The following is a 23,679-nucleotide window of genomic DNA, read 5'->3' on the forward strand; positions in this document are numbered from 1 at the left end:
GCGGGCCGGGGCGGGCTCGGTGCGATCCCTTCCGGGGCGGCGGCGGGAGCTGCACGTGGCCGCGGGAGGTGAGCGGGGCCCGGCCCGGCCCGGCCTGGCCGCAGGGAGGGCAGGGCAGGGTTCCAGCACGGCCCGCACGGGATGCGGTGTCGGCCGGGCCGAGCCGGGCGGTGCCGGGGCTCGGAGCGGGGCGGGACTCGGGCTGACACCGCTCCCCCCGGGGTGGGCCCGCCACAGCCCCGCCGGGCCCGGACCGGCAGGGACAGGGGCTGTGCTGGGCCGGGTGTTCTGTACGGGCATTTAACAGCATGCCCCACTGACGTCTTGTGTATTAGTTATTGCGAAACAAATAGGAATAATTGAGTTTCTCGGCAAGTGGGTGCTGAAGGCTTCTCTGTTGACACCGGTTCATTGGAGTAAGTGTCCTGAGAAAAGAAACGGAGAGCAAAGATAAGAAATGGCAGATAGAAGGAAATTTAAGGTAATGATTCAGGTGCCTTGGAAGGGTTTGGTAATGCTGAGCGGGCAGTGAAGTGGTGTGAAGTTCAGTGTTAAGTGACAAGTCACAGGTAGCTGGGAAACCACTCTGATTGGATTTGTTTATAAACACAAGGACATGTTTTTGGGAAGATTTTTAGAGGGTAGGTGTTTCTGTGAAAGCGTTGTGCTCTGCTGGTGTGAAACAGGCAAATAGAACCTTGCAAACTAACTAGGATAAGGTACAGTGAACAGCGTGATAAAAAGGATCACTCCAGTACACAGAATTTTCTGTATGTGTGTGTCAGTGTGTTCTGGTTCCCCATCATGGAAAGCAGACTGAAGTTAGAGTGTCAGGGACCATGGGAGATAAAGGAAAGGTTTCAGAAGAAAGGAAGACCAAGTAGATTAGGACTTGCATAATCTCTTTGAAGCAGTTCACTCACATCTTCATTTCCTTTCTTAGAATGGTAATAAAGAAGAAGAGAAAAGAATTTCATGAGGAGCCTGTACAGAAAAAGAAAAAGGTGAAGACTATAGTTGAAATTGAGAAAGATGTTCAAACTGTCATTAAAACTGAGGACTATGGCCATTTCAAGAAAAAAAAGAAGAAAAAGGAAAATTTAAAAGATAAGTATTTACACAAATGTCAACAAAAGAATAATAAGAAAAAGAAGAAGAAAGAAGTTGGCTCTGAATTACTCAGAGCAGCTCATTTAGAAAGCTTTGTGAATATAAAAGGTCCTGTGGACTTACAACTTGAAGAAGAATCGGAGGAACAAATTAAAATACTCAAAAAGAAGAAAAAAAAAGTCCAGTGTCATTTTTCCTTGGAGAATAATGAGACTAGTGATGTGGAGCTTTCAAATCATCACACAGATGGTACTAAGAAAAATGAATTGCCTTTAAAAAAAAAGAGGAAAAAAGCTGCTTTGGATTTGGAATTGGATGGTGAGGTAACAAAGAAGAAAAAGAAGACAGGCAGTTTTTCATTAGAGGACATCCAGGACAGTGAACAAAAGCAATCTGCAAAAGTTTATAAAAACACTCACAAATACATTTCCCAAAAAGCAGTTTTTATGGGTGAAAACAATGACACAGGTAACGCCCAGAATGGTGAGGAGAGTTTTGTGAGAAGAAAGAAGAAGAAAAAGAAAGATAAGTCTGACTGCTTTGTACCACTGGCGGATAATCAGGACGACATACATCAAGTTCCTGGTAGCACCACGGCATTAAGTGACTTCAGAAAAAGGAAGAAACATAATTCCTGGGAATATTCGTTGACGAGCAGAGAGGAAGAGGACCAAATTAAGAACTTGGGGCGTATCAAAGAGAAGAAGAAGAAAAGAAAAGATGTTTCTTCCTCAACTTATGAAGAAGATAAGCCAGACTACAGCTTTCTTGATAAGTATCTCCCAGCACAGCAAGAAGTTGAGCTTGAGGAAGAAGAGCTGTCTGGAGAGAAACACAGGAAGAATTTCAAGGATAGTAAAAAAGTCAGTGAGAGGAAAAAGAAGAAGATTAAAAAAAAGGAGAAGGAAATTACACATTCAGAAGTTTATTTAAACAATGACAGTGCCTCTAAAAGCCAAAAAATACTGCTAAAAAGCAATAAAAATAACAAAGAGAGTGAAATAGAGCAAGCTCAGTGTGTTACAGGGGGTACTGTAGATGGGACATTATGCAATAGTAATCCTGTGCAATGTGACAGAAAAAAGAAAAAGAGGGAAAAAGCACCACCAAAGGACTTTGCTGAAGAACCAGGTTCAAAAGCAGGTACAAAAGAGGTCAAGACAGAATCGCCATGGAATGAGTCACTGGTAAGTTGTAGAGAGGAGGGGGCAGCTTTGCACCGTCCTGCTAAAAGGAATTGAAAGCCTTTTGGGCAGTTTCCTGCCTTGCAGGCTGCTCTGCCTGTTCCTGGCACTGAGGTCAGTCAGGGCCCCCACTGCGTGTTGGGAGGCAGGACCAGCTGATCTATTTCAGCAGGTCAGAGTTCACAGGACCTCAGAACAGTCTGAGCTGGAAGGGACCCGCAGGGATCGTCAGGTGCAGCTCTGAAATGAAGGGCCCACACAGGGATCAAAGCTGGGCACTGTCAGCACCTGCTCCAGCTGAGCTGATCGTGTCACACATTGATGGCTGCTGCTGTAATCACACAGTGTTTCAGTTGTGAAAATGTAAATATTACAACTAGCAGCAAGTATTGGCCCAGAAAGAAAGTGGGTTTGTACTGTCATAAATGTTGGATTGCTGTTAGCAGTGTGGCAACACTCTTCATCAAACAGGATGTCATTTACCCTGAGCAGGTGGTAACTGTGGCAGCATGAGTTCATCTAACTCTTTATTAGACTTTCCTCGAGCTTTGCTGCTGTCAGTGCTGGAATTATGTAATGTTAGAAACAAAGGGGAAAGTTAGCCAAAACCTGTTGACTCATTCCAACAAAACCTCAGAGAAAATCCTAGAAATCCTAAGTGTAGACTGGGCCAAGAGCATTGAAATATAAACTCTGATGGAGAAATACTAAAAACCTAATCACACAGTTTTAATCTATGAAAGAAAATAAATAGATGTAAGAACTGTAAATTGTAACTGAGGGTAACTGGGATTGTAACCTGACTGACTGACTGGTAGAGGAAATCCCATCCCAGAGTCTTGCAGTACTTGCCATTTCTGAGGTAAAATGAATTTTCATCAGTTCCTGGGGAGGAACTGATGAAATATTTGAAGTACAGACGTTTTCCTCTTTATCTGATCAAAGTCATGTTTTAAAGCTAAGGGTGCCAAAAGCTGGTACCTACATGCCCAACTTCTCTTGTTATCATTGGGAATTAAGCTGTGAGATACTCAGAAAATCAATAGGTATCTGTCTGTATTTTTAGCTGCTTAAACTTAACTTTAAAAATGGCACATTGCAAGTCACTAGGAGGTTATTTTTATTTTCCTAGGTAGTGGGAAGATCCAGTTCCTTTCTACCAAGAATTTTGAATGCTTGGCTTATTTAAATGTCAAGCACTAGTTAAGAAGGCGTCATTGAAGTTTTTTGTAAGCTAAGGTTAGAGCAGACCAAAATGTGCTGCTTTTCAAGCTCACTCCATGGTGTGCTTTGCTTTGTCATGCACTCAGATGCAGTTTCCTCAAGTTCTATGGAAACCTGGCAGCTGTCTGGTGTCTAGTGCTAATAATTAAATACAGATTCATGTGGAGACCCAGATACAGTTTTTTTTCACAGGGGTTTGTGAGGGGAGTGTGTAATGCTTATCAGTCATGAGGTGAGCAGATGTTTGGGGTTTTCAAGTTGGATTTCTCCTTTTGACCTTTCAAAAGGACAGTGTGGTTTTATTGCCTGGTATATTTTCTAATTAAATTGACATTGCCTTTTTGAGATTGTTGGACATTATTTGTATTTTGCAGCTGCTTACATTGTGTTGAGGCAAGATAAGCCCTACAGTGGCATGCAAACTTTCATGGCCAGTTAATATGGAAACCACAGCAAATCCCTTGCAAACTGTTGAGAAGAAGGAATAGGGTGATGCATGTTTCGTTCCTCTTTCCCATAGGCAACTCCTTTAATAATAAAAAGCAACTCAAAAGAAAAACTGAAGATTGAGAAGTCTGAGTTAATCAGTTCTATCAAGTTCTAGTTCCTGCCAGGCCAAAAGACACTGCACTAATAAATGGCTGATAAACGTGCATTTAGCTTGCATTTAACTGTGCCATAATCCTGAAAAGTTTTCATCTACAGCATATCACACGGTGTGCATGCCTTCAAAAATCCTCTGTTGGGCTTGCTCTGCAAGTAAAAGAGCAAATTTTAAAGACAACGTGGAGTGATACCCACTTAATATCAGTGATTGGTGTTTTTCTCATTGGATGCCATTGCAGTCAACTCAGGCGGAGTGAGGAGGAGTGAGGACTCAGTTTACTGCTTTGATGTTGTTTGCCAGCAGGCAGCATAGCCCTACCACATGTGAATGTGCTCCTTTTCCATGAAGTTGGAGGAAGCTTGGCACACCTCCATGGGGGTAGTTTTTTCCACTCAGTAGCCCTCAGCAGGTCAGCACCGTGCTGGGAATTAGCAGGGATGGGGGGGTTTCCTCCTTCTGGCTAAAAAAGAAAAAAAAAATATGCTGCAGTTGTTTGCAGAATCCTGTCAGGACAGTTTTCCTGCTTGTTTTAATGGATATGAAAAGACAGTACCAGGCCATCTAGAAGTAAATTGGGGGTTGTTTTTGGTTTCTTCTTTTCATCCAAGAGCTCTCCTTCCTGCAGACAGTGTTCTCGCATTTTTAATAGTGCATGTACTTGTGTGTGTGTGAAAGTGATGTATAAAAGGTAGCTTTGGAAAATGAGGTAAATCATTGATGGCTTTTAATATAACTAAAGCCTCAAAAAAGTAACAGCAGGTTCTGCCGACAGAAGTATGTTACAAATCTTCTTCTTGTCATTTCCCTGGCTGTTTCATGCTTGGTTTATTATGTTAGCTGTATCAATAGATCTTCCCTTTGGCCACTTTTTCCAGGCTGGTCTAAAGCTTATGGCTCTCATTTAGCACTGTCCTGGACTTACTACTTACCCTGTTATACTGGATGGCCAAAAAGCTTCTCCTAATGACAGATTTGGAAGAGAAAGGCTGGGGGCAGTGGTTTGGGCACACTAGTCACTGGGAGCAGAAACTGCAGAAGGGCTGCACTTCATGGAAGTGTAGCCAGGATCTGGGTGGATTTACCTCCTGCCATCCATTCCAGCCCATCTATTCCTTCTGGAGCTGCTCAGTCTCTTCCATCAGCTCCCTGTTCCTTGCTCTCAAATGTGGAATAATGTGCTGTTTGCTGCCATTGTAGGAGACAGTTCATGTATGTGGTCTTGCCTCTCCCTGTGCTCCTTCTGGACTGGGAGCTCCCTGGGGACCATCATCCACAGGGGAGCACAGTGCAGCTGCCTCTTGATCAGTTTTTGTTTGTTTATTTGTTTCAGAAAGACCTTTATTTATTTTACCTCCAATTTCTATTTTTTTTTAACTTCCACTCTCTCTGTGCCTTTCTTCAAGTATAAATTTAAGCTTTTACAGAATGGTTTAATTTGAAATTACTCTGCCTGCAAACATTACTGTGTGCCAGTGTTGTTGGCAGGTCCCTTTTAATAAATCTAAAAATCATTTATCTTGAATAAAAGAAAAAAACTCTCTGTGAGGTTTTTCCATAGGAATACAAAGATTTAATTGGCATTTTCATCTTAGATCTGACTATTTTGTCTTGCCCCAGAATAGTACTGCTGATTGCTTAGTGTTTTAACTACTTTTGTGGTAAGAGTTGTGTAAATTCTAATTAACCAGAATGGATAAAAATAATGATACAAGCTTTTTTTCTGCTTTACAGGAAGAACTAGATGGTGTTATTGTTGTGCAGGAGAAGAAAGGAAACTGTGATGAAATTAGCATAGACAAGGTATGCTTTGTCCTAACTGGGTAAGACCTAAAGCAAGTCAGCATTTAACATATGCATAGGAATTTATTTTAAAAAACTGCTTTGTTGCTTATCTATGCCTAGATTTCCTTAACTAAAGCTCTGCTTAAAATGTGCTTTATGCTGCATGTGTTGTCCAAAATGTACAGCTCCAGTCAATGTCAGAACTAAGTAACTTATTAAATGAAATACACATTTCTTTGCCTTTCATCAGTGTTGGCACTTTCAGTGTAGCTGTTGCCTGCAGTTAGAAAATCAGACTTAACCTGCTACAGCAAAACACTTTTAATATACACAGAAAAATTACAGTTCTCATGCTGAGCGTGTGAAACGATCCCATGCAACTTTGAACTATCCTTGCAAAACTCTGAAGATAGATAATTATTTTATTTTTCTCTTATTATTTCATTGTGAATGGTCATTTACCATGACAATGTAATTGATTGTGAATTGATTGTCATAGGACACAGAGTCTTATGCTGCATGTGTAATTTTTCTGCACGATAGGTGAGGCGGCAGGCCCTGCAGGAAGAGATCGATAGAGAATCTGGCAAAACCAAGGCTTTCAGTTCCAAAGTGGGACAGGTAATGTATGAGTTTAGACCTCAGCCTGATGGAAATACTGTGTCCCAGGGCAAGTTCCTGTAAAAAAACCACTGTGCTCTTTTTTGTATGTGGCTCAGGTACAACAGTGTTCCTTCTGACTGCAGGTTTCAGGTCACGCTATAGAACAAGTTGGTACAATGCCAAGAGTCTGGGAGCTGAGCACTGAACTCCTTGGCATTGTACAGTCCTCTAATCCCCATCATCAGTCCTGAAAAGCAACATTTTCTCTAGTTCCTCTGGAGAATGAGCCATCAAAAATTGCTACAGAAGCATTTTCTGCTCACTACAAGTAATTTTTGGGCTATGGATGCAGCAGTCACTGAAGTATATCCAATGCACACATTCAGCAACAGGCTGCATCTTTCTGCATCTTTCCTCCACCTCTTTGGAAGATGATTCCTGATTCTTTGCTTTTGCATCTTACTCAGCCTGGCTCCTGACAGATTCACAGTAAGGTAGTGGAAACTTGCAGTAGTGTTTAGCCAGGGGTAAGAAGATTGAGGTGGAGAGAAAGCTTTGCTAGTAATTCAGGCTTCTGTTGTTTTGCAGGACTGCCAGAATGCCTAGAAAGCTGGAATATGCCTCAAACAAATGCCAGAAGTAACTTCTGTACATCTAACATAGTGGGAGGGAGTCTGTGTAGCTCTGGAATTACAACTGTCTAATAGTCTCTGTAGTAATTGAGAAAAATGACATCCTTGGCAGGAGAGCTCAGTGCTTTGGCACTGATCTGTCTCTGTTTAGTAGTATGCAGAAGAATAGAAGCTGTGAAAACTAATTCATCAGCTCCACAAAGAGTAAGCTGGAAATGCTTCAGCAAAAGCTGTGTGCAGTGCCTGCCAGCAGCTCACTTAAAAACAGAGTTTTGACAAGCCATAATTATATTTACATCTGTGCAGATGTCTCCCATTGCACAGGGAGGACCTATATTTATTTATCTGTGTCTTGTGTGTATCTGGATGTGTGCATGTATCTGTGTCACAGACTGGGCTTGTACAGCAACTTGCCTTTGTGCAAGGTCAAAAGGCTGGAGTGTTATGGGTAGCTTTCTTTCAATACCAAGTATTCTGGCCTGTGATAGTGAATGATACTTGCATTTTTTTTTTTACCTTAAAAACCCCTGCTGTAACTTGCCTGCAGTTGTGTCATGTGCTCATGTTGGCTGTCTACTGGAGAATGACTGTTTCATGCAAGTTTCATGCAACAGTTCTGTTGGAAGGATTTCAGGCTGACATAAACATGCCACTGAATTCACTTTTTTTTCCTTTGATGTACCCAGCTTAGTCTATTTAATTAATAATCATACATTCTGCCATTTAGTATCATGATCAATTTTAAAGAAAAAATTCTGAGTAGAAATCCTGCTGAAAATATTTATAAATTACTAAATAGCTCTAACTCAGGAGTCAAATATACCTTTTAATAATAAAGCCTGTTCTTAGGTAAGCCAAAAGTTCATGAACTTCGTAAATCCTGTAGTGTATCTGGGGTTTTCCACAAACAGCTGAAATCTCATTTTAGCTGGACATTGCCTCCTCAGAAAGGATCCAAAATCTGCAGACAGAAGAAAAATCCTGAAGGGGTGAACTAGTTCAGAGTACAGTTAAATGCAAATACAGTAAATACAAAGAACACAGCAAACTGCAAGGGAGGGGAGGCTTTAAGAGAACTAGACTTAGTCCTGTTGGGTGGAGGAGGCCCTCTGGTTTTGCACCCTTGCAATATTAGTTGTAATCAGTGGAATCAGAATGCAAATATTACTTAAAACTGATAAGCCAGACTGAACAGTGTCCACAACTAACAAAACCCTGCTGAAAACAGCAGCTCCCAAACTAGGCAGTGCGAAAATGAAAAGAGAACCTTACAAAGTGACAGTGAAAGAGGATTAAGTCTGACAGTTTTCTTAGAATAAGGGATGCTGTCTGACTCTTGGGGCTGGGTAAAGGGAGCAGAAAGCCAAGATTCCTCAGGACAGAGGGAAGGGAGATCCTCAAAGCGCATTAACCCCATGTCCAGGTGAAATGGCCTGAAGTGCTAATGAAGGTGCACTCAGGCAGAGTTAGGTCACTCTTACCACATCCCTCAAGAAGTACTGCCCCTGGAATAACAGCATCTCTGTCACCCTGTTCTCATAGTACACTGCCAGAAATTGTCTTCCTTGGTCTTGGTATTTCCTAATTTTAGTGTTAATTTTGTTTTGCCTCACAGGATGCGAAGCTTGGACAGTGGAGTACAGCTACTTTTAAAAGTTCTGAAGAACAAATGAAGTTTTTTAGACTGTTGGGTGGCTTTAAAAAGGGTTCTGTGCCTATCCAAAATTCCTCAGCAACTACAAACAAACCAAACATGGCTCTGAACAAGGAAGGGGAGGAGAAGTTACAGCAGGCACTGAAGATGGAGTTTGATAAAGCAATGGACTTGAAGCAACACAGAGGAATTGGTCTTGGGTTTCAACCTACTGCCAAGAAAAAATTTCACATAGACAAATACTCATCTAGATCCATAAAATTTGAAGACTAAAACTCAGAAATAATAAAAAGAGTGAAATTTCTTTTTACTTGAAATAAAATAACAAAATGCTGAAGAAATTACATTTATGACATACTTGAAGTACAAGTTTTCATCTGCATATACCAGTGGAGCTGAGCATATACCACTCCTCACTTTATCCAAACAGTAAGTTTTTGAAACCTTTATCATTTTTGTTCTACAAGATAAGAGACAGCCTCCTTCAAAGACTGAAGATGTGTACCATGCCTGCAATTAGTTGAAATTTAGTAATTTTTTTTTAAATGCTGATTTAATAAACTTGGTTTTATCTATATCTTAAGTGATTCAAAAGGATTTTATTCTTCTGTAAAATCTTTACATTTTTTACACTCAGTGGTACAAAATGATGTTGCCTTAGTTTGAAGACACACTAGTGGTTTGCCCTCAAATTTGATGAGGGCAGACTTTTAACTCAGAAAGTAGCTCTTAAAAATCTAACATCTGATGGATAGCATTGAACATTCTCTATTTGAACTATGCTCTGGCAGTTGGATTTTCAATCAGCAGCTGTTACATAAAATTTAAGTATAAGTATTTTGGAGAGTAGCACCAACAGAACTACTACATTTCTTTAAGACAGCCTTATTTTCCACAACAGTCATCTGCAATGGATTGTTCTACCTGAAAGCATCTGCCTCCAGCAGAAAACACACTTAAAACAGCACTTGGTTCTGATGCATTTTGGGCAGCTCCTGAGAGGAAGTGAAAATTATCCATCTTAAGGGGGTGCCATGAATCCATTCCCAAATCTGGGAAGAGGGAGATGCTCTTCCTGCAGGATCTAAACTTGCCTTTGAGAAAACCATCTCCTTTGAAGTGTCATTTAAAGCCACCACTACCTCAAGGTGAAGCTGTTTAGCATCAGTGCTTTCAGTGGTCAGCACCAGCTTCCACCAGCCCTTCTTGGTTTTAGCTCTTGTTTTACTAAACTTCAGATAGTTGAGGTTCTGTTTTCTCTTCTGGTTTAAAATAAATGCTGAATTCAAGCCCTCAGCTACTTGCCTGACAAAAACATAAACCACTAAGCAAAAGTAGCAATAGGTATCAGGTCTCAACATGATTCCTTACCATGGGGCAGAAGTGGTGAGAGTGAAATTTTATTAGAAATGAAACAGTGCATGTAACTAAATTCCACAAGGGTAAGGAGATAGATTTGTATACACAAATTCCCACAGAACACACAGATGAACTGCAAATTGTTTTATTCAGTGATAGTATACTTTGCAAATATAGAGGACTTTGCATAATTTCCATTTTCCTTTGCAACACTTAAAGATTCCTTCCATTTTACAAAAAACACCACTGGACTAAAATGAAAACATAACATGTCTGTGAAAATGTAGAAATTAGAACAGTAACACCTCAGCCATTTTTCTCTGCCAGATAAATGCTGGCAGCATCCCAAAGCAGAGACACCACTTAGGCTGACTATTATACTGAAATGCTGCTTTCTGCAGAGGAGAAAGACTATTCTGCAAGAGGGATGATGAAGTTTTGATGCTGTGAACTCATTTGCACAGATTATCTTCCTTTTTTGTTAGAATTACAACAAATTAGCTCTCAAAAGGCTTTTGCAACCATACAGGTTCAAAATACTGTTTACTGAATGTAACTCAGCATTTAAAATAACAATACCGTGGTAAAACTGGATACAGAAACTCAGGTTAAATTATTGCACTCAGAACAGTTTTACCTTTACTGTGCCCAAGTAAATGTGTCTCACTAAGGAAAGTAAAAATACACTGAACTCCTTGCAGTCAGAATGTAGATGAGTGATTTCTGCCCTTGGTTCCATGCTCCCTTGTGCAGGTGACTCCTTGGAAGAGGCTCCCATCAGGTCCTGGACTGCAGAGGAAGCCGAAGGGCCAAGTCTGAGAAATGACTCATTTCAGGTTGTTTGCTCCGCCTCTTGATGTATTCTAGGGTTTTCACCTAGGTTTGAACAGAAAGGCATTTGGAGATTTTCAGTGTCTTTTCTCATTTCATAGCCATCAGTTCATCTTTGTGAAGGGGTTTTAAACAGTCTCAGGATTTTCCCTAAATTTCACTGGTTTTGTGAGCACTTGGCATTGTTTATTCCAGAGCTCATTATTATTTGTGTTTGTTGTTTAAAGGCTCTCAAATGCCACTTTACAAGTTTTCACCAGGCAGTTCCTCCACAAAAGAAAAACGCAGTATTTCTCTTAAAGCTAGTTTTCTCTACTGAACAAAAAGTTAAGAACCACCAACACTTTCAGGTTCCTTAATGCTTGTCATGCTATTAAAATGCTAGAAACATACACTGGAAATAAGAGAAGCTGCTTGTTCATTAAGAAGCATTTAGAAAAATAAGTTGTTGGGGTTTAAAGATAATTTGATTTTTTTAAGATAGTACCTTGCAAAGAGATGAAGTTTATTCAGATCAAGAAAATGTTACCTTTTACCAAATAAAGAGTGGAAAAAGATATTAATAACTAAAACCTCTCTGCATTTTCTGTCTCCCTCCCTTACCATAGTCTTGGTGTCAGCAAAGCCGTGCTTCTGAGCAAGATTCCAGAGATTGACTGAAAGCTGGTTCAGTCTGTTGTTTCGTAGGTCCCCATGAGCCAGGATGGTGTTGAAGAAATAGAGTGCCAGCTGGCTCTGCCTCTTCAGGGTCTATAATGGAAACAAAAATATACCCACATTACTGTACACTCATCCCAAAACTCCCAGCTTAACCTCAGCGGCTGCTCTGAACCCTCACAAGTTCAGAGGGCTCTCATTTTGTAACACACAGCAATAGTTACAGACATAAGAATACAGTCATAGTTTTCATATTCCATTCAAAATGCAACAAACAGCAGTAGTTGTAAATCAACATAAGCTGCTGTAAATAAAATAATTACACAAGACTCCTACGTCTCAGTTTGGCACAGCACAGTATGAAGGTCTGACACATTTACAACTCCAGACTCCCTACAACTGCATAGAAATCACCCTCCCACCAACCAACTTTGCACTTAGAGCACCCTAGCTGTAAATTTTTAGAGAAAGCACTATCATCAATCTAAATTAATGTAACTTCAGGCTTTCCCCCCCGGTCTATTGTACTTTTACTTATTTAACCAAAGATGTATTTCCCCTGCTACTCTTCCACTGAAACTGGTGATATGAACAAATTTGCACCATATTTGTAGCTACTTCCCCTAAAATTGCTGAGCAGGGACCTTAAGGAGCATAAAAGCAGTCTTCCCCCCACACAAAGCAGAGAGGATTCACTGCTGCATGTTCTCTTGACCAGAAACAGCTTGAACTTTACAGAACTGTCCAGAACTAAAATTTTCCATTCCAACACTGTCACATAAATGCAGCATTCTCTAATACTGTGAAAAGACCACACTGTGTTAACAATAAGATGCATTGTTCTCTTCCAAGTTCCCATTTTGGTGAAAGGATTTTATTGTGAGAAAAATTTATTTTCCTTTATAGCTTTTAAAGGAAATGAACCAATAAAAACACAAAATCATTAGAGCCTTGTTCATTTAAATGAGCAGCCAAGAAGATGAATAATAAAAGGTCACCAACACTGATGCAATCCAAATAACACAGTGATTTTATGACCAGCTTTACTTTAACACAATTAGAGATCTCTGGTAATATTCTCATCACTTCTATTTCCTCAGCAACAGCTTCCTCAAACAACTATTCATTCTTACAAAGAAATTTTTATCTAAATCTCTCAATGACTTTCACTCATCAAAGCAAAACAAATAGTCCCTCTTTGAAATAATGATGGACACAGGAGCAAATCCAAGGCTGCAGAGGTAAAGGCAGGCCAAGCACCTCTATCTGTGCTGCTTAGCCTTAAATCCAGTTTTCTATGCAAACACTGCCTCAGTGAACTAACACATCTCCTTATTCAAAGTGGGCTTGAAAGGAGAAAAGAATCAAAAAAAGGCTTTTCAGAAACCATGGATTTCAAGCTCTTCAAACATTCCTACCCACAAATTCCATACAGGAGTCAGATGCAGAAGAATCCCTAATATACAACCCACAGTCCTGAAAACGTGTTTACATTTCCGTCCAAGACCTGGTTGGACATTCTTAGCTGTGCTAGAATGGTTGTTTCTGCTGCGACTGTTCTGAAAAACAACCCCTGTTCCCTCTGCTGATGTGTACAATGATGTAGATGATTTGAGCAAAGGATATTTTCATCTTACACCTCTGCCATTGCTCAAGGAAGGACAAACAGGATAGCAAAAGCAGAGAAAAGGCTAAACTTAGCACAGTGTCCTCCCAATATGTATCACTTAACACATTCTGTATTGGTGAACACTCTGGGCTACTGTGCAAACAGCCCATCTAAAAAATTCCATCAAATCAATCACATCCTGCCCTCCCATTTCAGGCCAGGAGCCACAAGATTTCTATCAATAGAATCCATCCAGTAAGGGCTGATTGGGAAGCTGTGCAAGGGTCCATTCTCAGGAACAGGCACACGAACAGAACAGCGAGTTCTCATTGTTTCAGTAAACATCAGTCACCTGCCTTTCACATACAATCCATTAAACTAGATTTGATCCCTCAGAGCCTCTGAATCCCAATCAAGAAATCCAATAAACTGCCTAGAGTTTTCTTTATTTTATATTGAACAAATATACTAAAGTCAGAGTAGAGACAAAATAACTGTCTCTTCCCTCTGTACCTCTCTCCTGACATCATCTTAGTGCCTGGGATCTGAAACTTTTATAATTATAGGTGGCTTTCATTGTATTTTCCCCAGTAATAGACTAACTGAACTCTCACTTTGCTCATGACAGAATTGGACATCATTAGGTGTCTCCACCACAAGCCTGCCAATGTCATGGTCTCACTTTCTAAACAAGTAAAAATACCCAATTTCCTTTTCTTATGAGGTTCCTGAAGCTTTTGAAAAGACCAAGTCCTGGTCAAAGGCAGTCTGTTTCTTCAACTCCAAATTACTTTTGGTTTTGTATTGAATCAAGCTGAGTAAGAACATACCTCCTCCTTTCCCAGGGTTTTCAGATGATCCAGGATCTGTGACACCACTGTTTCACTCAGTTTATTAATTTCAGCCAGGAACTTGGAGTCTCCACCATACAAAGTGTCATTGGAATCAACTGCAGAGATGAATTCAAGCTTAGGTCTGGCTGAAGAGCTATACATTTATTTGCTATTTAAAACAACATATATTGATAGAAGACCACCTTTGGAAATCATAAAATGATCCTCCTCCATGGAACACAAACACAAGTATTTTTTTTAAGTGCCTATCACTTGGTTGTCTACTATGTCCTTTTGATTTTAGGAACAAAACACTGAGAAGAATATTTTAGCTTAAAGCCAGTCCTGTATTCCTGAATGCAGCCAGGCTCACAAGTATCTCGTAGACATAATGTTAAGCAACGTATCATGTCAATTTTAAGGTTTTCCACAGAGACAGACTCCCTGCTCCCATCACTTTAGAAGAGTATGGCCATCATCTTCAATGACAGCAGCACCAGGCCAAACAATTCGTGTTTTATTTAGTGAAAACAAGCAGATTTTCAAAAGAAGCTGCATTTTTTTTTCCTTAAAATAAACCCATGATTACCTCAAAGTAATGGACAGAAATTCAAAAAGGGTATTTTCAGTTTCAAAGACCTTAAAGGATCTTTGGGAGAGAGCGAGCACTTCAAATTTTTACGGCTTATATAACTGTGATTTTAAACATGTCTTTTGCCCTAATTTATTTATGTTCTATTAAGAAGTTGGGTAAAAGAAATTTTTAGGTTTAAATGTATTCTGGATAAACCAGAAAGCACAAAAGATAAAAAATAATAAAGTTTACTTGGAAACAGGGTATTTTAAGAAGCTAAAGTACAAGGTCCACCTAGGAAAAAACCCTATTGCCCTACTACAGTGGAAAAATAACTGATATATATTTCCATGTCTCCATTAAAATCTAATTAATTTAAATTTTTCATCTTAGGATTATGCAGCTATTTTGTCATATAAAAACTCGAGTAAAAGAAGAATCTAAAGCACACTTCCTTACAGAATCTGAACAGCAGATTTACTACAGAGTGGCACTTCCACTGACAGCTATTTTCTGTGCTGCTAACTGCAAGAGCTATTTTGTCATGGGTGGTAAATCTGGCAGACTATTGACCAGAAGAACTGCAGAACATATTCCAGCCTGCTCCTCTGTGAAAGTCTCCTGCAACTGAAAGAAAAAAATCAAACCATCTTGGCCTCTCTGACTCATTAATCTTCCAGGATGCTTTAAAAGATTTTTTTTTATTATTATTATCCTCACCTAATTTAGTAATTTATAATCAGAAGACAAATATTCAAATTTTAGAGCATATCAAAATATTCCAGAAATTGTTATTAAAAAAATGGCAGCTATTTTACAAAATGTAAAATCTTTAGAATTTTCTAGCTATTTTGAATATTTTTGTAACTTAGTGCAATTTCCAAAACTGAAAGCCTGCCTTCAAAGGAGCAAATACATCATTTAAATAATAAAGACTAGGCTTTATATTCTGAAAACTGGAGCTGTTAATAAATGTGGATGAAACACCAACGACAAGTATAAATCAAGTTGATATTTTAGACTTAAATAAAACCCTTCATATGCATAATCTTTACTTGAAAATTTCACATTTATAAGCATTTGCACCAATATCACCAGAGGCAAACTAAGTAACCTACTCTACACAGAGTCACTCTAAAGAACAGACTGCACATGAAGCCAACTCCTGGGATTATTCTAAGTTACAATACCTGGAACTGGGTAGAAAAATAATCCATTCTGTGAGACTGATTACCACCAGTCTTCATTAACTGACTATGGTAATAAGACAATACTACAAATGTCCTGGTGGAGTGCAAGGACCCAGAGCTCCCCCTTAGGTATTACCTTTATCTACATGGTAGATAAACGCTTCTTGAGTCATTGCAGACAGCAGATGCAAAACATTAGTATAAATCCTGACTTTGTCATCGCTGTTATCCTCCCAAGTATAATCCTGGATCACATTTAGTAATCCTCGCACAAGAAACAACACTCCTTGTTCTGGATGGTCCTACAGAGAAGAAAAAAGATGGGTCAAAACTACACCACAACCCTGGAACAAAAATAGGATTATTTGCAGTCATTCAGTGGTCTAGAGTCACAGTTTGAGCTCTATAAAAGCAGAACTACAATATAATTAAAGTTGACAGCCACTTTTCTTAAGTGTGCTTCCTGCAAATCCTTTAATTTTTTTTTTCCAGTTTCCATCTAAAATGCCCATTTGACCCATAATTAGAACATGATCCAGGCAGCCTCCACAGACAAACTTTGGAATGCTTTGTTTTGTAGTCATGGGGGAGCAGTACAAAATTAATTGTCAGCTTCTTAACAGCTAAGCCTCTAAAATTAAACACTGGGTAGATTTCCTTATTAAAATCATATCAGTAAGCTATAGTGTATTACTCATGTAATTATGAGTTTCAGAAGAACACCTACACTGGGAAGTCAGTTACAGACAATCAACAATCTTTTCACACGAAATGAAAAGAAAGACACTGCTTTACATAAGCTGGGAGTTTTCACAAGCAGCTTTAATACTGCACCCAGCTAATTCCAGCTGGCTGTTGGATCAGTGGCACCAAGATACACAGGACAAGTCACAGTCACTGGGGACACTTCCTTTTGATCTTCTGTAAATAGGGAACAAAGTTAAGGAAGCTGGTTTCTGAATCCTGGCATCTTGTTGCAAGTTATTTTTCATCACTGAATCTGAGAGGTTGTATCAGTCCCTTGTTCAATCACCTGTTAATGACACCAGTCACTGCACAGCCTGACTCCTGCAGTCAGGGCACAGCAATGACACATCCCAGGGACAGCTTCCCCTTCCCTTCTAACACAGCACCTCCTTCATGTGTCTGAACATGCATGGCCTGGGAGACCCCTGCCACTGGAACAGGGGGAATCCACAGCTCTGACAACCAGGATTTGAACAGCACCACACTCACTCTGTGCTGCTCCACCAAACAGCCAAGGGAAAAAGGAAGGAGAAAACCATAAGGGAGGTTTCAGTGAGGAGGAAAAATTTACTCTCTCCAAGAACAAGTGAATATACTTTAAACTTCTTTTTCTGTTCCTCCAGGTTAATTTACAATTTCCCCTCATCTTTTAGATATAACTGAAAATTTTTCAGAGGGAAAATTACATCTCTCTCTAAACTTGACAGTTAGTTAAAAACTGGAAGGGCGTAGAATGGTGGTACTTTGTGAAATATGCATCAGAAGAAGATCATGCCAAAACACATCTTCTAATTATTGTTTTCACTCAAATGATTAGGCAACCTATACCAAAGTAACTAAAACTAATAGGAACTACAGCTCTATATTTTTCCCCTCCTCATGTATTAGAGTTTTTTCAGTACTTAGCTAATAAACCAGTAAATGATTTACACAATTAAATGATGATGAGATTTCACTCTACTCTAAATCCACTTCTAGTGAGAGGTATTTCTGAGAGTGGCAATGCTGCACCTCCATCTCCACACAATTGTTCTGCCTCCCCATTTTGCACTGGGGTCAGTGATTTTGCAGCCGATGAGCAGAACAGCTTATCTTTTCACAGTAAACTAATCCTTGCACCTCCCACTCCAGAAGCCCAGTCTACTCTAAATTTTTAATCAGGAAAGTCAAAATAGTCTATACTAACCTATGTGCCATTCATACACACTCAACTTACCGGAACAACTAATAATGTGGAAAAAAAATTACAAAGGAATTCCAGGAGGAAGGCATCGGAAGGTCGCATCTTTCCATCTATGCTGATCATTTTTGGCACTTCAGGGACAAGGCTCACTGCAGCTTTGAAAAAAGCATCAGCTACAAAATAAAAATAGAGTTGCTGTTATATCACTCCAGCTGTGATGGCAGCCATGCCTGTGACCCAGTGGTTGCTCTGAATTTCTTTCAAATAGATTACAGAAAATGAATGTGCTTAACTGTAGAGAAACCCAAGATTCAGCAGTGGTCTGATTCTTGAGAAATCTGTGTTAATTCAAATTATGCTGTTTCTCCAAATGAATTTCCCACATAACTCAAGACTTCTGAAGTTATAACTCTTCTCCTTTGCATAACAAGGAGACACCATCATTTCACATGTATTGCCTATATAATAAGAAATTAGCACATGATTCAAAATTGACTTATCAAAGAAATGCTTATGACAGGAGAAGGGGGAATCCAATGGGGGAGGGAAAGGTTCATGCTATCTTGTCCACCAGTTCATTCACAAAAGGCTGTTAAATTTCTAAGGAAGTACCAACCATTTCATATTTCTAATTACTTATAATCCCTAAAAGTAAAACATTAATATAGTACTCGAACCTGGGGTACTGCTGGTTACCTAGATAAAAGGACTTTTTCCAAGAATCACGATACAGGAATTAGAGAAATCATCCACCATTACAGCCTTGGCAAAATAGCTATTAAGAGGTTTTTCATAACTCTTTATTATGTCTCTAATCTTACAAACACATAAACTCCAAACACTAGAACATCTATTCCTCAGTTTAATAATATTCACAAATTAAAAGCAACAATATTTTCTCTCTTACACTAGAAGACCTCCCATATATGCTGAGTTCACAAAAAAAAAATTCTGACAGCAACATTGTTTTGCACTTTCTTGGCAACATTTCAGAATATCCAAGCATCCACATCCCACTCAAGTTGTTGAGTCATGTACTTCAAAATATCCTTCAGAATTAATATCATGTCTTTATTTTACAGGAACAGAGACCCAACCCAGGCCATGTAATCAACTTTCATCAAAGGCAAAAGAAGAATTCTTGGTGAAAGCCAAGAGGTGTAACATGGCTGGGATGGAGATACCACTGACAGGCAGGCATGGGCATTTCCAGGAGCACAGCTTGCTCTGGAAAAATTCATTTGAGACTCCAAGCAAATTTTCTAAATATAGTACCAACTGATATCTAATTTAAGCTTATGAAGAATACCAGAGAAACATGTGCTTTGGAAAAACTAGTTCTTCTCACTCTGTTTTTTTCAGCACATAAGTGCTCAAGCCCTTCTGGACTTTTTAGTACTTAGTATGCAGACCCCTTCCATCAAACATTGTCCTTCCTTTTATTCTGCACATTTATTTTGAGGTGAAAGAATATTTATTTCCAACTTATGAGTTTAGACAGCCAGCCCAAAGGAAGGTAAATAATCTTTCTCTGAGTTTTATTTGAGGAAAGAAGGCAGCGGCAGATGTTCATTCTAGCACAAGTAAATGAATCGCTGTCACTTCCACAGTTGTCTCCTCAAAAAAAAAAAAAAAAAAAAAAAAAAAAAAAAAAAAAAAAAAAAAAAAAAAAAAAAAAATGCACATCCCACATCACCAGACAATAAAAACATGTGACCAGACAAATGAAAAAATGTGCCTTAGAGAATAGTCTGCATACCAAAGTACCCATGTCTGTGCAGGGAATGCTCCTGCCTTCTGAAGTTATTTCATAACAGGACGAGAATGACCTGTGCAGCAATCAGCATCCACAGTGAAAAAGAGCTGCAAAGTACCTCACCCTAATTTACTGCCCGCTTTCCCTGCAATCACAATCCTTCATGTTCCCCTCGAAATTTCTGCCATAGTACAAGCCCAAAACCTCTTATCTTCAACTTGAAAACCTGAAATTTGATTCAATTTACTCTTCCTGCCTCCCGCTGTGCTGTGAATGCGAGCTGCCAGCACAATGGGGACACTGAGGCTCTTGCTCCACACTTTTAATCCTTGTTCCTTGCCTTTTTCCCCCTGCTTCCCCCACTCAGTGCAGCAAGGCAAGCCAAAAAAGCAATACAGCACAAAACAGCTGTATTTCACTTTGGTACATCCAGACAAACTGGCAAAGGAGAATATGTTCATTTTGCAGTAAGTCCTGCCCATCTGTGCTAACCATGAAAAGGTTTTATGCCGGAACACTAAAAGCACATTTGTCCAAGATATATGTGCTTGTGCTTCATAAGAAGCAAAAATAAATGCATATCAATGCACAAGTTTTTATTACAGACTGCAGAAAATGACCTGTCCTCTAAACAATACCATCCTGGCAGAGAGGTGTCAGAATATGCATTACATGCTCTTGAGTTTGGAGAAAAGGCACAGTAAAAAGGCTGTCACAGACATGCTGTTTTTTCAAGTATGAAATGAGCATCATTCTTTAATTCTGAATTACATTAATTATGAGGTTATGCAATGATGGTTTCTCTGTATCTTTAAAAGCCAATTTTCAAAACTATTACTGTAGAGATGTTTTAAAACAAAACCATACATCGCTTTTTCTGGCTTCCAAAAGATATAAAGAACCACTTAAAAAGCACTGAAAACCACAACAATCTTATGTTCTTGATTAAAAAACCAAAAAGAAGATAAAAAAAGGCTTCTTCTGACGAAGGATGCTGTTTTCTTTATCTGCCTAAAGTACAATACTGCTTCTTAAGTTAACCACTGTTAAACTGGATAAGGGGAGAGCAGCCTGTGCATTACAACACATCACCATGATGAAGCCTTCCACGACTGCTGTTAATATCTTGTGCAGTGCTCTGAATGTAACACACTTCATGCTTCACTAAATTCATCCTTTCACAGCAGCTCCTTCATTTTGGTTGACCATAATCCTATGAATCTTTCCCCCAAGCATACATGCTGACCTTCAGGCTACAAAAACTAACACTCTTAGATATCCAAGTCAGCACTTACAGAAATAGCCTCCTACAGAAGAAAAACAAGTGAAATTGGTGTTGAATTTTCTGCTATTGGCAATATTCACAATGACACGTGTTTCATTATACCTACATGTTTAATTATACCTACACACAATATGTACCTCCATATATTTCTATGTATCAATCTATATATAAAAATTCAGCTTGCATTGTATTTTCTGTATCTCTGACAGCCAATTAAACTGTATGAATTCAAGATTTCAGGCAGGCAAAAATAAGGAGGAACAGAGTCAGACATGGGAAAACAATTAAACTCCTTAAGTCCACCTTCAAAGAGCAAAAGGGAGCGAGTTTAACATACCTACCCAAAGTATTTTTAGTCACGGCTACAATTACACCAGGCTAAGTCCACCCAAAGGACAAAACCAGGCACCATACACATCTTCTGCATTCCACACCACTTTCCTGTCTTACAACACTGTCAAATCTAATTTAATACTCTGAAGATTTTGCTTCCACATGCAACAGATGTTGGAAATTTAATGAAGCTTATACTCCAGTGCAAAAAACTATCGAGAAGTGAGCGTGGGGGTTTTGTTACCCTATTTTTTCTGTTAAATAAATTAATCCATTACTGTTTTGACAACCAAGCGTTGTAAACATTTGAATCTCCTTCTTCTCACATTGGTGAGGTCACTGTGAGAGTTCTGCCAAATTGCTGAAATGTGGCTTTCCCTTGAACTACTGCAAATTGTTCCCCATCTTAAAGATTGCTACACATCACTTCCAATCCAGAAACAACTTCTTGGAAGAACCCTGAAATTAGGAAATGAATACACTGCTGCTTGGTGAGCTGAAATGTACTACGTTAATTCATACTATTTCATACTGTGAATTAGCTGCAGATAAAAAGGTAATTATGTGGATGAAGCTCAATAGAGCCAGTTTTAGGCATAGACTGATTAAAGATTGTTACAAGGCATTAATACTTCGAGACAAAGGCATACAGAGGCATAAGTGGAATATTTGTACAGGGCCATCAGACAGTATCAGCAAGGACACTGGACACAAGATATTTTATTCTTAAGGTGTAATCAGTAAATGCAACACACACCCCACCCCACTGCCTCCCCTCTCACCCAGAAAAAAAACCAACCCAAAAACCAACCACGAATTACAGCCTGCCTTTCTAAATTCTATATGATCCCTAAAGACTGTGAGGTACCACATCAGCAGCAGTCTCTAAAGAAAGCTACACCAATAATATTGAAAATTTGGAACTAATAAATGCTACAGTTAAATACTATAGTTTCTACTGTTACTATGAGGCAAAGAAAAAATAAATCAAATGAGCAGACATAAAAAAACCCCAAAAAAACCTATACGAGGCTGGAAAGTCTATATGTTCTATATGTTCAGAGAGAAATCATTCCTCAGAAGTCTCTCAAGCCTTCCAAAGAACCAGCAAGACTGTGTTTAAAATTCTGTTAATAAACACTTAGATTTTAAAAAAACTTTTACTATTTATCTTTATAGAAATGGCTCTTTAAACAACTAAGCTGAAAGAAGTTAAGCAAAAAGGTCCTCATGAGGGTACACAACTTAAAAATGGATGGAGTGGATGGGGAAAGGAGAGAGAATAAAACATTTTCACAGTGGAGCAAAATAACTACTGCATTCCTTAAGGTTTTGCAGAGACATATCCTTAGGATGAGCTGGGAGGTGACAATGTTTGCAGACTTGTCTGGAACGTGACTGTAAAGCATCGGAGATGGATCTCACAATTCTGAGCAATAAAGCAGCAGATGAACTCTAATATTAGTATGGCATGTGGGGAAAGAAACAGCCCTTGCTATAACTATAGAAAGAGAAGCTCTAAATAGTCTATTTAGACTCATGAAAGATTTTGGAATCGTTATAGATGGTTTCCTGAAAACTACATCCTAAACAGCTGTTGAAAAAGCAAGGCAATTATTAGAATCACTAGGAGAGTAATGGAAAACTGATGTGTCTTTGTATCATTTATATTGCTATTGGGCATTTATACCTGGAATAATCTAATCTAGTTCTAATCTTCCTGTTTCCAAAAGCACAAAAAGATAGAAAAGGTGCTAGGGCATGGAACTGTTTCCTTATTAAAAAAGTCAATAATGACAGCAGATTCTTCAGGAACTTACCAACTACATGATCTCATAGAAAGCAAAAATAAAACAAATCAGGAATTACTGAATTCTGGTCCAGCAGATCAGCTGCATGCTCTGAGCCACTCACCTCACATTTAACAGAAGTGAATCCCTAAACGTCAGACTTCCAAGTTGCAGGTAACTGTGGAACTCACTATCACATGAAGTTACAAAGGCCAAAAAGTAAAAATTGATTAAAAATACTAAATTCCCAAGGACTGGTCCAACTATTTTATTAAATACCATGGTCTGGTCCATACACAAGCTTTGTTGAAGGATGTATTAAATCACTTGCACCTGAAAGCCAAGAAGCATCATTCCACATTATTGTTTCCTTAGTAGATGCTACAAGACACTTTCAAAAACAGGTCATGAGCTAGACAGACTTGAAGAACTGACAAACTGATATAAAGTACTAGTCTGAAAAGCTTACAGAGATGTCACCTCTCCCACATCATACAGAAAAGTTACTGTCTGGGATAAAGAGAGGAACAATAAAAAGCTCAGGGAATGGGAGAAGTTTCCAGCTCTGGAAGTCCCAGATAACAGAAAAGGTCACAGTTCTGTCCAAATGAAGCAACATTTAGCATTGCTTGTAAGGAAAGCAGTATGACATCATTCTTTTCCCAAAGCTCTTTTACTACCTTCAAGGAAAGCAGTATATGAAAGATAAGAGTCACCATGTACCATTCTCACCAGA

The 23,679-nt window shown here is 39.1% G+C and overlaps 2 protein-coding genes across 6 annotated transcripts in view; one reads left to right on the top strand and one right to left on the bottom strand.

Annotated features, from left to right (window-relative positions):
• The first annotated feature begins 15 nt into the window (after nucleotides 1-15).
• On the top strand, nucleotides 16-9,387 carry KNOP1 (lysine rich nucleolar protein 1). Of its 4 annotated transcripts, none has more exons than XM_083872362.1 (5): nucleotides 16-68; nucleotides 944-2,297; nucleotides 5,857-5,925; nucleotides 6,451-6,528; nucleotides 8,758-9,387. In XM_083872362.1, exons 2-5 carry the CDS (start codon nucleotides 945-947, stop codon nucleotides 9,067-9,069), a joined length of 1,812 nt encoding a protein of 603 aa, XP_083728488.1. In that variant the 5' UTR covers nucleotides 16-68; nucleotide 944; the 3' UTR covers nucleotides 9,070-9,387. The 4 variants fall into 4 exon arrangements, with proteins under 4 accessions (XP_083728488.1, XP_083728491.1, XP_083728489.1 ...); XM_083872363.1 differs by lacking the exon at nucleotides 16-68 and adding an exon at nucleotides 247-481; XM_083872364.1 differs by lacking the exon at nucleotides 16-68 and adding an exon at nucleotides 247-416.
• An 897-nt stretch (nucleotides 9,388-10,284) lies between these two features.
• Nucleotides 10,285-23,679, bottom strand: part of VPS35L (VPS35 endosomal protein sorting factor like) — a 46,226-nt gene continuing 32,831 nt past the window's right edge. For both annotated transcript variants that reach the window (XM_083872360.1, XM_083872361.1), the window contains 5 exons: nucleotides 17,813-17,952; nucleotides 15,986-16,151; nucleotides 14,083-14,201; nucleotides 11,590-11,736; nucleotides 10,285-11,031 (listed from right to left, as the gene is read on the bottom strand). In XM_083872360.1, coding sequence (XP_083728486.1) covers nucleotides 10,933-11,031; nucleotides 11,590-11,736; nucleotides 14,083-14,201; nucleotides 15,986-16,151; nucleotides 17,813-17,952 — 671 coding nt within the window. In that variant the 3' untranslated portion in view covers nucleotides 10,285-10,932. The remainder of the gene's footprint in view (nucleotides 11,032-11,589; nucleotides 11,737-14,082; nucleotides 14,202-15,985; nucleotides 16,152-17,812; nucleotides 17,953-23,679) is intronic.

This window comes from Zosterops lateralis (genome assembly GCF_965231275.1).
Source record: "Zosterops lateralis genome assembly, chromosome: 15".
Taxonomy (NCBI): domain Eukaryota; kingdom Metazoa; phylum Chordata; class Aves; order Passeriformes; family Zosteropidae; genus Zosterops; species Zosterops lateralis.

What these genes read in the sequence shown, in the direction of transcription:
- KNOP1 (XM_083872362.1), top strand. Translation starts at nt 945, where the DNA reads ATGGTAATAAAGAAGAAGAGAAAAGAATTTCATGAGGAGCCTGTACAG. An exon ending in CGCCATGGAATGAGTCACTG is followed by an intron (nt 2,298 to 5,856) that starts GTAAGTTGTAGA and finishes TCTGCTTTACAG; the next exon opens with GAAGAACTAGATGGTGTTAT. An exon ending in ATGAAATTAGCATAGACAAG is followed by an intron (nt 5,926 to 6,450) that starts GTATGCTTTGTC and finishes TCTGCACGATAG; the next exon opens with GTGAGGCGGCAGGCCCTGCA.